Here is a 12,609-nt window from a genome sequence, read left to right as displayed (position 1 = left end):
GGTGAGCAATTATTCGTGCACTTAGCCTGCTTCCTGGCCTTATCGTAAGAGCTGGCATCCCTATCAACGACCATATCGTGAGAACAGACACTAACCTATATGTAATCCATTGTTACAACGACCGCTTGATTAGTAATGATTGTTCTGATCAACAACAAACATAAAAGGAATATAAGAAAAAGGATTGTTGCTGCCAGTGATTGATGTTACAGTCTGTAAACCAGGCTAATGTACATGTCAAGAATTCCTGTGGAAGTGCTAAAGTTGACATAGTGGTTGCATATATTTGTCTATAGAGTTAATCCGTATTGCCAGGGGTAAACAAGGTCAGTCTATTAAAACAGCAAGAGAGAATCCTTTACAGGATTCGACTGACAGTGTTCAAGACTTGTGATGTTTGTTGTCTTCCCACTCCCCATGATAAGTGATTACACCCCAATAACAAAGCTGTCATCTATTCATGCTGGTGTGACTGGGTTACACACTTTGCTTATAGAGTTAATCCCTGTATGTCATCTTTGAATGAAGATATTGACTTTTGCTCCGAGTAAATGGTTCTGTTTCTGGATGAGAAAATTGTTGTTTTTTTATTCACTAATTGTTAGATATGTAATGCACATATATAGATTTTTCACATTTTCCCACAAACCAGTCAAAACTGTCTTACGTTGGATATCACAATTAAGCACTAACAATGGACGAACCTCCAACTAAAAAGAGACAAATTTTAAGGCTGGAGACAATAATTATCATAACTGAAAGAAGTGAAAAAGAGCAGACCACTTGCAAAAAGCATTTTAAATGTCGGTAAAACAAATTTAGTTGTTATAAAGGAAAATGAGTAATTCAGAAATGATTTCATATGCTAAAATATGTGATCTTAAATGTAAATGTGATTTGATGTTTAATGATAGAAGTATATCTTTACTGCAATATAATTTTGTTTTTAGATGAATGCATACAATATTTTAGCAAGAACTATTAATAAAGAATAGAATATATGTACAGTGATTGTGGTTATTTTTCTTGAAATGGTTCTGAAACTGGACCTTGGGAACTGGTCTTTTTATACAAATCTGCTATGAGAGACTACCTGTCTTGAGAGACTCCTTTCTGTTGGCAGAAGGGGTAGTCTCTCGTAACAGGTTTTACTGTATTATAAGCATTTGTCACTTTATCTTTTGATATATTTTGTGTGACCATGATATGAACACAGGTGTATGAAGTTTTTAACTGTTCTTGCTGCAGTGCTATGATTTGGTTCCATTATTTATAAGTAATGTATCTAAATATAATGAACTTAATTGTAAAATTGTTAATAAAGTCTTCCTAAAATGTAACAATTGTAACATATTGCATTTAAAAATTTATCTTGAATCCAAAAATATAATTGTTGAATAGGTATATGCATGCAACAAGCATTTTCCAGTACTTATCTCGCACTATTCACTCTATTTTAATTACCATTTCAAAACAATTATGATAACAAGACCATATTTCACTAATTAAATTCTTCTTTTTATATGAATTAACTAGGGTAGAATATCACTGGTCAAAGAGAGTTTATATGAACATCCTGGATAGCTCCAACCTTTTTCAAAGACCAACAATATAGTTAAAATTACATAAAAGAGCATCAAAGACAATAAAATTAACAAAAACTTCTTCACACAAATTATAAAATCTTCAAAACGAATTTTGCATGGTTCGTTGAGTGTACTAGCTATTAAGATTCTTCCATACTTTAACCTCTCAGCCTCCAGAAACATTTACATCTTGGTTATTTAAAGAGCAAAAGGAAAGTAGATTGTGATATTTTACAAAACCAATGTAGTTAATGAAGAAACAATATATACCACTCCCTTGATAATGCTCGTGCCCTGATAACTCACAAACCCGCTTATAACGCAAGGGTCAGGCGTGACTCCCATTTTTTAAATCATCGAAACAAACGGTAGACAGGACCTGGAAATTTTAATCCACACTTTGAAATATAAAATTTAAAAATAGGTCATACAATGTTTTTACATTTTCTTTCCAAATGACACTCCTTGTACACCGCAATTAACAATATGTAAGGATTTGATCAATGAAAATGTCACTTACACCAAGTGAAGGCAGTACTTTAATAAATACAAATTTAAAATAAAAAAATTATCAATTGAAATTGGTGTTTTAGTTCTATATTTTAGTTCCTTTTAAGTGTAATCATAATAAATGCAATGTGTCCTCTTGTAATTAAACATAAAATGCATCAATCTACCATAACAGCTATGTCTGCGAGCATTTCTCTGAGAACCTAAGTTCCAACCGTGTTTTGACAACTGACTTCTGGAAGCATTTGTTGTATTGAATTAAAAGCTGGCCTCCATTGTATTACCACATTAATTATGTCTTTTGAATCAAATAAAGGAGGTGGAATAAAAGAAAAGTTAAAAGGCACTAAAATCCTACAAACTTAAAATCTAGTGGCCATGGTCGTATGTCGGGTGAACTCACTTCATTTGATCAATCGAACACTTTATAAATGTTATTGTGTATGTAACATAAACTATCTTAAATAAACCAACTATTTCATAACGGTGATCAAAGATAACAAGGCAGCCAAGCGAAATGAATACTTCATAAAATAAAGAGCTTGATTTCACAGATATGGACCATTATGGGCAAGCGAGTTTCAGAGAATTCTTGAACTGGCACTTAGAGATATCCTCAAGGATGATAAGGAGTTTAATTATTACTTCCAATGAAATCACGACATCAATACTGTACTAACTGAACAAGACAAAAATTGAGTTTAGACATAGAAGATTGTCTCACGAAATAAATGTTGCGTGCTTTTGAAAAAAGGAATCTTGTTTGGTGGTGATCAACAGCTAGTCTAGTTCCCTGCTCTGTTAACCCCCAATCTGGCAGGATACTATTAAACAATACTACGGGAACCAGACTCATCAAGAAAACAAAAAGCACCGACTAATACAAAGATTTTTTTGTGTACATGCGATGGTTGTTGAAACCAATTGGAGTGATCTTTTATATGCTGGACATTATTTTGAAAATTAATGTTATTTAAACAGAATAATGAACTTCATTAGAAAAAGTGCATTATGAAAAATTCTTATCAACATGGTTATAAAATGAGGATTCAGTCAATAAACAGCCCAGTTCCCTAATGCTGATCACCCCCACGTTTTTCTCGAAGTCAAAGCAATTTTTTTAATTTTTGGGTGGTGTACCTTTGCTCTACCAAGTCGTTTTTTCCAAGATCGGACACCACTTTCCCATACTGCTTTCAGAGCATCATGGTTCAGATTAACATCTACACCTTCATGCGTCACTGTGAACGAGAAGGCCACTGCTGAATGGGCTTCTGCCATTCTCGCTTTGGCTTGGCAGTACCTGAAGCTCAGATGGAATGCGCTTTAGAAATGTCAAGCTGACAGTCCAGTCCTCTCTACACACAGTACCAGCCTGCCCCTGAAAAAGTCAAGAATACAGTTTTAACTTTAATAACAGAACCTCCCAATCCTTAAGCTCTGAATGGCAAATCTAAATCACAGATACAAGTCAATTATTAAGCTATTTGCAATATCAATACAACACAGTCTGAAAATGACAATATGGTTCACTGTTGGTTGTAATGGCACTTTCAGCACATCATGGGCTATACCTAGAAAGGAAATGGGAACAATGGGCCATGGACACATTGAGGCAGCTGGCCCAGGCTAGCCTGGGTGGCTATTCAACCCATGACATTTGGATTACAAGTCTGACAGCCTACCAACTGAGCTAATGCTCATTCATAGTATGGACAGAAGAAATATACCCTTACTTGAAATTGCTGATCTTTCGTGTAAAAAAACTGGAAAATAATAGAAACTCAAGAAAGAGAACTTAACGAAGGCCACATTCAGAAAATTTTCATCTGATTTATCAATCCAAACACAATCACAAAGAATATAGACAGATACAACTTATACATTGACATTTTATTTTATATTTAATTGGAATCGGATGCCGAAACCATGCCCAAATATGTCAATCCCTCGGTCTTTTGCTTACATTTAAAAAAATCAATATAACTTTAAGAGAAGTAAATCTTCAGTCAGTCAGCATGTTCTGATGGATTATTCTTCAATGTAGAGTTGGTTGATAGCTAGATTAGTTGCTAACATCAGTGATGATTGTATGAAGTATGTGGACAAACAAATATGAATGCAAATGTTCCAGTTACACTATGATGTTTTCATTAATACAAATTTTCAGGTAAAGCTATTACAGAACACAAGAATAGTTCTTAGTGTCTAATGAAGAAATGTACATATAAACAGTGTTTTGTAGGATAACATTAAAAAATACCTTTCTCTGCAGCTAAATAAGCTACCAAATATGCACTAGTCATCATCCCACTCTGAACCTGAATATGATTGTACCTTTTTGAAAAATTGCTTTCTTCTTTAATTCTCATCATTTAGTCAGGAAGTCATGATAGCTCAGTTGACAGTGCATCAGACTTGTAATTCAAAGGTCGCAGGGTTGATACCTGCCCAGGCCAACACAGATCAACTGCCTTGGTTTGTCCTTGGGAAATGTACATCGCTTCAATGATTCAGCCATGTTGGGGAGCCACTGAAGCTCAGTGAGTAAAGTATCAGTTTGATGCCTGACCAGATCAGCATGGGTTGACTGCCTTAGTGTGTCCTTGGGATATGCAATTAGCTTCAATTTCATCTGCCTAATATACCTAATTGTGTTTTAAAAGTACCATTAACACCCCCCCTCCAAAAAAATACCCAGTTCTGCTCTGCTCTTTCCTTCTTTATATTTTTGTTGTCATATACTGGAAGAATGTATTCTCAAGATGTGTCTTAATTTCCCTCAAATGTGTTTTTCCATCCTTCAAAAACAGGCCCTTCATTGTAACTATTTATTTTAAATGAACCCCATTATTTTCAATGGAATTTAATCTTTGCCACTAATTTTAGTAATATCTTAATTTTATCACTGAATACCTTTTTAAATAGAAACAAACCTGAGTTAGAATAACTGAAATACATGGGGATCATCTGAAAGCTTCACTCCATCTGTTAGTCCACTAACTTCACTGACAAGCACCAGCACATACACCATCAACTATGTCAAATGTTTATTAAGAGTAAAACCTGGAGAAAGCCCTAATTAACTTTAATTAGGAAATAAATTGAAAATGTTGTTGTTGTAGGGTTTAATGCAATTTTTCAGCACACGATAGGCTATACAAGGCGGCCAGTATTAATGGTGGAGGAAGAACACGGGAAAACCCCGGAAAGAACCACCGACCCACAAAAAGCTACTGGCAAGCTTTCTCACATACCCACACTGGCCGAACCCGAGACTCAAACCCACGCAGACAGGTGATATGGCAGTGATCTGTAATGGAAAGCGCTTTAGACCACTCGGCCACCCGGAATAAATTGAAAGAAGTACTACAATGATTATGGTTTGAAATGAACTATTGTTACCCAAAAATTATGTTCAAAATAATACTACTATTAATATATATATATATATATATATATATATATATATATATATATATATATATATATATATATATATATATATATATATATATATATATATATAGACAATGCAGGAAGACTTCTCCAAAAATCCTGGGGCAACTTCCCCCATGGGGCGAGTTCTCCGTGTACCCATTATATGCAGGTATCTATTTATTAAACTACTGGTGCTGCTACTAATAATAATAATAATAATGGTGTGATGAAAAATATATTGTGCATTATTGTCCGTAACAGTCATGTGTCAATCTGAACTTCTTTTGGCCGAACAAATCACTAATATTAAAGAACTACTATTTACAAAGAAAATACTGACTTTCCACCATAAAATATATTCAAATGTTGAAGATAGAATTAAAAAAATTTTATGTAATGTCCAAGAAGTTACAATCAGTATATGCTGCCATTAAAGTATTCACGTTAATGTATAACTTAATAACTAAAGTTTGCCTGTAAGAGAACATGCAAATCAGGATGTACACATCCGGAAATATACCAATGATCAATTTGTCTGAAATCAAGTACTTTAAAATGAAAGATTATGGCCTTACGTGTCTTGATACAACATATCCATAGGAATGTATTCAAAATCAACAACGCTATTTCATATTCTGACAGTAAAACTGACCTGTATTCCAGCAAAGTTTAAAATTTTAGAAACTAATAACCCGTTAAGACCTTTACTTACGCACACAAGAACTGTAACAGAAAGTGATCTCAGCAATTTTTTTTACACAAATTTTGGATCAATAATTAAACTTACTCTTCTCTGTTGCTCAGGGTCAAAACACACTTATCGAAGGTCAGTCCTGAATAGAAGCAGAAGCATATATATGTGTAACCCGAACAGCTGAGGTATTAACCACAACAAAGCGGAATGAACACGCGCACCAAAGTTTGTTTACATACATATTCTATTTATAACCAATGTACTCATGGCTTACTTCCAGATTGAAACAGCTGATATGCTATTATACTAGTGTTTTGGATGTACTAAATGAATTTGGTGAGCACCAGATCACCATCAGAAGTAGTCAAGTATCGTTCAGGTATTCTAGATCGTATGTAATCGCTCAAATAAACCAACTGTAATGTACACTCTCATTTATTAGACCCGTCATGCACAACGTAATATAGTCACGTGAGATGACATTCACCTGCCAATGGAGGCACGGGGGCTTCTTACCAAAAAAGAAAAAGAAAAAGAAAAGAAAGACAATATGATTACGGGATCCACCCACCCGCATCCATCTATGGATAAGCTTTGTAATGTGCACCTATAATAGCAAATCCCTTTGGGTAGTGCTGTGACGTCATGTAGGTCACTCACTAATGCTTGACTAATACAGAATATTTATGATACATTACGTACATATGCCAACCAAACTGTGTACATGTCGCTTACTACGTCAGAATACCTGTACATCTGGTTTTATGGCTTTAACCTATACCAGTACTAGGTCTACTACGTAATCACGTTATCGCAGCTTTCAAGAAAATGCGGGTATTAGCGAACAAACATTTACGGGGGGGGGGGGGTAGAATTTTCTTCTTTAACCAGTAATTATGTTCCACAAAATTCCAGGTTCCCCAACACCACCACCACCATTAAATGATTTGTTCTTTATTTGACCCCCCTCCCCCCGTTATATGGCCATGTAAACAGTATGTCACACGTCTGCCTGGAAGTAGTCTGTGCTGTTGATTGATCTGTAGGCAATGGTAATGACTTGGGGACATGGGTATACCTATGGAAACATCTTTAATGAACAGAATTCTTGCTGGATTTTATTTTATTACTTTCATCCTCAACAAGGAAACTTTTAATATGCTAACAGGTCAAGTATAGTTATGCAACAAACTGATTAAAATCAGATATCCTATCTCCAATGTGAAGAACAGTGGAGATCTGATTTTAATCAGATTGCCTTATGCACTTAAAGGTGAAGTTATAAGACAAAACTAAAGAGACGAAATGCCATACAATTTTGTTAGTAAACATGAAGAAAAGGCCCAAATACACAGTGAAATATCTAATGGAATGGCACACTTAGTGTGTGGGTTAAGCAACACATCTTTTGTTGAACTGATGGAGTGGGAAATATTATAGCATCATTTTGAAAAGTAAACAATAGATCTGAAAGACGATCACAGTTGGATTTTGATCATTGAATAAATATAAATTCCTTGATGTTGCTAAACCATAGGCATCCACTATAAAATTTGCTTACTTTCAAGGCACAAGATAATAAATCCATTATCAGATACGGTAATTCACACTTATTTGTATCAAGAAGAAAATCTTTTGAGACAATTTTAAAACTAATTTTTTCAGTTTCTTTTTTTAAAATAAAATTTTAATAATAGGACAGAAGAGTTTGGTTCATCATCAGTGGTCATCCACATTCCACCTGTCAGGATCAAAGTAGTGCTTTACCTCAGTACCAATCTGATTAAAGTCAAGATCTATTACAAAACAAAGACGTGACACTGATACGGTTGACCTTTCAAATCAAAGAACAAATCTGAACTTTCACATTTATGAAAGTGATAAACATCATATGGAATGTATCACTTCTAATGATAGTTCTCCATAACATGAAATAGAATGCTTTATCAGCTAGGTTACAAAAAATAAACCATGTTTTGTACATTTTAATTGTCCCATAATGACCATCAAGCTGACCACTGGTCATGTCTTAACATAATGCTTAAAACATTTCTTAGCAAATGGATTAGTGGTCATTTGGCAATATGTTCAATATAAAAAAGCTGGTTTTGTGAGCTTGGATACATCAGTCTGCGAATTACCCCATCTCCTAAACTTTGGATAGAAATTCAAAATGTTTAAACATTTTGTAATCATTTTGTCATTATGGTGACCATCTGTGAGAGGGTTGTCATCACAGGCTTCCTCAGGTCCTGGGTGGGGGTCAAAGTCAAAACATTACAACAATTTTAGTAGGTTAAACATTTCAGATATTTTCTGTCCAATTTCATATTTGATTCCACTGAAGAAATACACATCTAATATGTGAAGGAATTTGCAATATAATCCCTACATCAACAACTGGGGGATGGGAGGGGAGTAGCTAGTGGGTGCGATTGGAAAGTGTAGTGAAAACATTGTGGTGATTTATGGTGGCCAGTCATTGCAGTTGTTCCAGCCTGAATTTTTTGAATATGAATAACAAAGACTGGAAATAGATCTGATCATGGACTCTTTAAACCTGAATTCTTCTTGGGCCACAGTGAATAGAGTCCTGAATTTGTAACTTTGGGACAATAATTTACTGGTTGAAATTAAAATAGTGAACAAGTAAACTGATACACTAGGGTGAATTCTGCATGATTTTCGATTATTTTCATCAGGTTAGGGGACCCTTACCATGTACCATGTGAATTGTATCATTATTCCATATCCATATTATTATGCCATATCCATAAACAATCTAAATGTAAAAGGTCTGAAACTACAAGAATGTAGCTGGAGAAGCTGAAAGGTCACTGGTAGGACCAGCAGGGGACAGTGCCCCTGGTTAACAGCTGAAATCAGCTCTAGTGAGACTAACTATCTTGGATGAAATGAATTTGAATTTTTTTCTCCATATAATTAAAGAAATTAAAGATAATTATATTTTATGAGGTTTTCTTTTTTTATTTATCTTGTGGTTCCATCCTAATATAGACAAAATGTATCATGTAGACTCACCAGGTTCAAAAATACTGATATTTAATCATTTCGTTGTATTTATACTGTTTGAATGAAACACAAATTTGTAAACTACTTAGCTGATACAAAAGCTGAAGAAAATAAATCTGAGAAAAGAAACATGAGAAAATGCAACCTACTAGTGTTAGAATAATGTTGAAGAAAACAAAACTGAGATTTAACGATAGTCATAAACAAAACTCAATACAAATAATTTACTTAAGAGGAAAAAGAACCTCGGATTGGCTTTTACATGAAATGTGGCATGGATCAAGCCCTCTGCACAAGATATACTGCGCTGTATAAATGCTGTTCATGTGCTGGAATTGTAACATTATACATAAACAGAGTGATGTTAAAAATAATTAGAGGAAGTCATCATTGTAAGTCAGAGGCGAAAATCCACTAAGCTTCATGACCCATGGCTGCCTGTATGGAGATTTCCTCATTTTTATTGAGTAAGTAAAAACAAAAATATGTTGACAACAACACAATGCAGAAATCATGTACCTATCAGTGAAAGTGCCTGTTTTATGGATCAATAAGGTGGCAAGGTCCAGTTTCGTAAATTGGCCCCTGGCAAATTTCTTAACTTAAGGCTATGGTGTGACTTTTTCAGCTATTATTATTTACTATTTAAAGATATGGATATACCTGTGAACTAGGTGTTTCGGGCTTGTGTTGTTCTTAAAATTGATGTCAGGCATGTACACCTTCCATAGTTACTCTGCAGTATGTTGATAGTGAAATACCAATAGTTGGCTAGAAAGAAGAGCTAGCCTCCCATAGCAGTAAACACATGGGTTTGGGGAAAGTAGAATATCTCAAAAACGGCTTGGATGACAACCATTTTCAGTTGCAGCAGCCTGTTTAGTATATACAGTTTTGCAGAATTGCCATCTAGGAAAGGGCTTGTGTTTGTACCGTGAGCATCACATGGTGTCAAAAATAACCTTCAGACATGAAAATCGCAGGTAGAAATTTGGGGTTGGGGTGCATAAACTTCTGCTATGAACTGCCATTGACTTCTTTGGTCACATGGATAGTATTTTTATGCTTTGTTTTAATATAGGTATCCAAAAATATGGACCTTTTTGACCTCACTTGTGTATTTGATTTTTTATGATTTATTTATACTAGGTCACTGATTGCAGCATTAAATTTGTACATAAGAACTGGCCCCTGCCCCCTAAGTGACTTGTTTCAAAGAGAAAATTGGACAAACTCATTCAGCCAGTCATACAGGTGATGTTGGGTGACATTGGCAAGAAAATTTTACTTGCACTGGCATTTACTAGTTCAGCAGTTTTATGCTTACTCATGCTAAACAGAATCTCCAGGGGGACAGCCATGGGTGGTAAAGGAGAGTAGCAGACTGTCACTCATGGATTGTGATGGTAGAAGGTACTAGACACTCTTTCAATATGTTTAACACGTTAACCCCTAGTGACGACTTAACGGGGCAGAAGGTAGTAGCCTACTGCCGAGCTCTGAAGCGTCATGGTCATGCGTGATACACTAAAGTGAGTAGTATTATATAAAGGTAGATAGATGTAGCTCTATAATGATACCAAATAATCTGGAATATCTAGTTACACTACGAAATACAGATAAAAAGAAACTCATTTTTTGGACCCAAATTTTTTCTACCCAAAATTCACCCGTGGTTGGAATCCGAGTTTGTGTCAGGATTTTAGACTTTTCAGTCTCAGATCTAAGGCAAACCGGTATGACCTGCAGACAGACAGATGAGCCTTTGCAAAAAGTAGGATAAGATGGGCATTTGGAATAAAGAGGGGTCAGTCTCCATTAAAAAAAATATGGCCCCGTTTAGCAAAAAAAAAGAAGAAAAGTACTTTTACCCTTCTGCTCAAGCATGAGTCTAATAGCCAAAGAAAAATGATGTTTCTAACACAACCAGGCAGTATATTATTGAAAGATCATCGGGGATTCTGTGTTTTCAGATCTGTTCAGAAATAGCTTTCAAAATATGTTTCCTACTCGATTTTCAGGCAAAAAGGTCAAAAACCTCCAGGGGTTAATGTGTTAATATATACTGCAATACATGAGTTCTATTCATATTGTATATGTTTACCATATGCTTTAATCAGTTGTAGATTCAGTAAAATCATCCTTCAGTCTCTATTTCATACCACCCCCATCCCTCCATAGTGCACAATTTATAGAACCCTGTCAAAATTTACTGCAAACGACTTTTTTGTGATTACCACTTCATATCTTGACCAGATGGACATGAAATGAAAGAGACTGAACATTTATGTTCACCGTGATAGAGACAGAACCAGGTGTCTGGCAGGTACTTTTAATGATGCTGAATTGTCAACTTGAGCATCTTCTCTAGACATATGTACTGAATGGAAAAATACACTAATCTCAACTAAATGAAATGTCTCCATAAAGATATGGTGATGAATTAATAAAACTGTTAAAATGAACTTAATCAAAATTTTGCAGATGTAGGCCATGATTCCTGTACAAATAAACTGCAAAAAAGCCACCAGCTATTAAAACCCCTGAAAAGCGTGAACAATAGTGTCCCAGTTATCAGCATTACTGAAGATCACACATACTTTCAAACATGTTCTTAGGCCATGTCTGTGATAGGACCCAAGTTAAAGTACTTTATCTATGATGATAGGACCCAAGAAGCACTGCAAGAATCACAACTCATGAGTTCCCAGCCTATTACTGAGAGTCCCTGGCATGAAATCTTGAGGCCATAACTTCCAAGCGTATAAAAAGGTTAAACATACCCGACACTCATTACTTAAAAGCATATCAGTAATGAATATTCAGCCATTCATAATATCTCACTGAAATGAAAATATTTCCCAGTAAATAAAATGTTATGCTTAAACATCATACATGTAAATTTATTTTAAATTTTTTTTACTCCATAAACAATAAATATAAAAACAACACGGCAATAAAATTATCAACGATTAGTATAAATCCAAAGAATGATCACTTGACTGTCGTGTTGTTTTTGTTGCAAGCAAAATAGCATCTTCCTTCTCAAAGAAATTTACATGAACAAATAGCCTGGCATTACACCATTCTGTTTACAGAAACATAATTTACCATCAATGAATGAAACAAAGAATGAAAAAATATACCATATATATGTGCAAAAAAATAATTCAAAATGTTAATTACTCTCAGTAATCAATTCATCAATTCTATAGAGCTCACCAAGTACAGTAGCTTGCATTTGTAAGATTAAGTCCCACAAACTTTAGGTAACAATACTGAAGGTCACGAGTCAAATGGAATTTTCACCTATTTTTATTTCCTTTTGTTGGGATTAATGTCATT

General features: G+C 34.8%; 1 protein-coding gene across 3 annotated transcripts in view; it reads right to left on the bottom strand.

The window, feature by feature from the left end:
- LOC149786874 (carnitine O-palmitoyltransferase 1, liver isoform-like) overlaps positions 1 to 12,609 on the bottom strand; it is a 98,532-nt gene that overhangs the window by 76,683 nt on the left and 9,240 nt on the right. For 2 of the 3 annotated variants that reach the window (XM_089977383.1, XM_089977385.1), the window contains exon 2: positions 3,237 to 3,477. In XM_089977383.1, the coding sequence (XP_089833509.1) occupies positions 3,237 to 3,377 (141 nt within the window). In that variant the 5' untranslated portion in view covers positions 3,378 to 3,477. Of the gene's footprint in view, positions 1 to 3,236; positions 3,478 to 6,324; positions 6,685 to 12,609 lie in introns of those variants that run through there. The other variant, XM_089977384.1, reaches the window with a different exon arrangement.

Source organism: Sinohyriopsis cumingii, chromosome 12, assembly GCF_028554795.1.
Source record: "Sinohyriopsis cumingii isolate HCF-2022 chromosome 12, ASM2855479v2, whole genome shotgun sequence".
Lineage (NCBI taxonomy): Eukaryota > Metazoa > Mollusca > Bivalvia > Unionida > Unionidae > Sinohyriopsis > Sinohyriopsis cumingii.
This window is presented reverse-complemented; position numbering and strand designations above follow the sequence as displayed.